General features: G+C 34.4%; 1 protein-coding gene across 1 annotated transcript; it reads right to left on the bottom strand.

The window, feature by feature from the left end:
• Positions 1 to 468: 468 nt before the first annotated feature.
• On the bottom strand, positions 469 to 2,612 carry LOC126724492 (uncharacterized). The gene is made up of 2 exons (XM_050429005.1): positions 2,409 to 2,612; positions 469 to 1,702 (listed from the first exon to the last, which is right to left on the bottom strand). The coding sequence occupies exon 2, from the start codon at positions 1,686 to 1,688 to the stop codon at positions 1,140 to 1,142; it is 549 nt and encodes a 182-aa protein (XP_050284962.1). The 5' UTR covers positions 1,689 to 1,702; positions 2,409 to 2,612; the 3' UTR covers positions 469 to 1,139.
• Between the last annotated feature and the right edge of the window lie 233 nt (positions 2,613 to 2,845).

The raw sequence follows: 2,845 nt of genomic DNA on the forward strand, positions 1-2,845 counted from the left end.
GAAAAGAAGACAAATTTTATTTTTGTTCTTGATTTGATGGACTGATTCAATTTACTTTAAGGGCCATTTATCCAACCACGAACAAGTTACATCATTAATCATATCGTTAACACGACTCTCTGTCGAATCAAATAATAGGTACTCAAAGTCTCCATCATCCCATTCTTCATTATCAATATGTTGATAATTTACATTATCAGAAAGTTCATCAATCTTGTCAAGATTGATTGCCTCTAACATTTGTGTTTCCAGCACTTTATGCATTTCCATTATCGTTGTATTCACCATAAATTCATGATCATCCCCATATTCGGTCATAATTGATATCGCTTACATACTGAAGAACCACAAGGTTGACTTCAAATCCGAATGGCATTTTTTTGTAATACAGGGAGATGATTACCACACAATTCCCACCATATATATGCAAATTTCAAACAAAAAAAAAAAATACTTAATTACATCCGAAGTTCTTATAAAGATAAATAGAGGTGATTGACTCTTGTAATGGCTTGATCTGTGAACAAGTTTGAGTCCTTGTATAGTTGTGCTTGGTTAATAAAAACTTCATTCTCTTCTTCATCAACCAAATGCTCTAGAGCAAACCTTATGCTATTAGCCAATTCAACATTCTCTTTAAATTTCTCACTATACATATAGGCAGGATTTAAAAAGGCGGCGACCGCATGTATTGGATGAATAATATCACTTCGCCTTTTATGAAAAATATCCCATATACAATCATAAGGGAAGTTAGTATTGTCATGACACTGCATAATTGCATCTTTTACCCTTTCCATCATCTCATACAAGTATCTTGATGTTGCGCCATCACCATCAACTAGACAAAGAGCTTGCAACACTGGCCGCAAAACTTGTGCTATTTTTTTTTCCACGAATCCAGAAATCTTTGCAATGAATAGCATGATCAATTAATCTTGCACCTTTAAGAAGTTCTCCAACCTGTTTGTAATTAGGCGTTCTGCCCCAATCAGTAGATAATGTTATAATAGAAACTTTTAAGGCCTGCAAACCATCTCCAACACTAACATTATGTTTGCAAATATATGTTACTAAAATATTCTTATAGGTGGAAATTGTTTTAATGCACGATTTCCTACTAGGCCATATATTGTATATTAAGGAACAACCTGTTTTGACTGAATTTTTTTGACATTATGAATGTATTCCTCAACTTCCTTCTTGATACCAGGCATTATCAGTGATTTGAGGGTTAATGAACTTGGTAATTCGTAACCAGGCCCATATTCAGCAACACCTTTCACAAAATCATTGGAGAAGGGTGATTGAATAGCATCAGAACAAATGCTATCTGAGATCACGAACTTAGCAAACTTTCGATCCACCATACTCTTATCCTTCTCCTCACGTATATTTGGCATTTGTGCTGATGAGGAAGTTGAAATACTTTCCCCCTCCAAAGTATTATTTGATGCAGCCACGCTTTTAGCTTTCTTACTAGGAGTGTCAATTGCTTGTACTACAGCTAATTGAACATCCACAGGTACTTGCAGACAAATTTCAACATCACGGCCTCTAATCCCAGACAAATGGGATTTAATCATTGGAATTCCCCCAGCATAGCCATTTTGACAAAACTTACATAAAAAACGACCATTTTTCAAATCCTCTGCATACTCCCGGAATGAATCTCTCTTCCTAACCATGACAAACTTTTATCCTACATGAAATAAATTGCATGATAATTGTTGAATATAATATGGAACCAAATGATAAATAAATAAACAAGAAAAGCACAAAGGCCAGATCAACCAAGACCAAGACAGAACACCAATCATCTCTGGAGGCTTGATACACCTAATATGAGTTTGTATGGCCACAGTAGGGTGTGCAATCAAGTTTTGTATAAATTGACTGTGTTAGCAAGATGCTATTTCAAGCCTTCCTATTTTGTTTGGTATTCTGCTTATCTAGTTTACGCACTTTTTTTTTTTTTTTTTTTTTTTAATCTTTTTTAATACAATTATTTTTGAGAGAGTGCCAAGATTTAAACTTCTAAAATATGACTTGCTACTTATAAAACTTATAGCAAGTACATGATCCATTAAAGATAAAATAATATCATAAAAAAAATAAAAGTATTAGCAACATATACAACGTAAGAGAAGAAATCCATTATTAATTGAATAAGGTTTCCAATGTTCTCTCCCTAGTATGAAAAGAAACACTCTTTTGTAGAGGATTGAAAAAGAAAAAAAAAATATAAAAACATATGAACATGTTCAAGTCAGTGAAGTCACAAGCCCCAAAAACATTTGGGGACAGTGATGCTGATAAGTAAAAACTAGAGTAAAGGAAACATAAGAACGCAAGATTCATGCTAATGAATATGGATTTATAGAGAGGTTGAGACTAGATAGACTTACCAAGATTTGCGCGGTCCCCTTTTTCTTGTTGTGTTCACTTGTGGCAGAAATGGAAGTTGGAGTTAGAATCATGAACAACTAGCTAACTAGTTTTGGACACTGCAAAATCAGGTACAATATGAGCTTCGTTGGTGTTAGAATCAGGTCTCTCCTTAATCAGCTCCAGACTGATCCACCAAGACTCTCAAAGTCACAAATCAGACTCAGTAAGTCAAAAATTTACCAGGCTTTGTTGGTGTTAAGGACAACCATTATAAGAGAGAGTCAACAATAACTACTTTTTGGGTTGATAATAAGTCCAACTAGTCCCTTCTTTTCTGCTAATTTGTTTACGACACAGCTCTCATTGACTTTACAAATGTGAAGTGTAGACCAATCTATTCCATATATTAGATGAACATGCCCTAAGTAGCTGAATTACAATGCAATGGGCAACA

The sequence above is a fragment of the Quercus robur genome, chromosome 4, assembly GCF_932294415.1.
Source record: "Quercus robur chromosome 4, dhQueRobu3.1, whole genome shotgun sequence".
Classification (NCBI taxonomy): Eukaryota; Viridiplantae; Streptophyta; class Magnoliopsida; order Fagales; family Fagaceae; genus Quercus; species Quercus robur.

Coding starts and splice junctions, on each gene's coding strand:
- LOC126724492 (XM_050429005.1), bottom strand. CDS start 1,688: ATGGTTAGGAAGAGAGATTCATTCCGGGAGTATGCAGAGGATTTGAAA.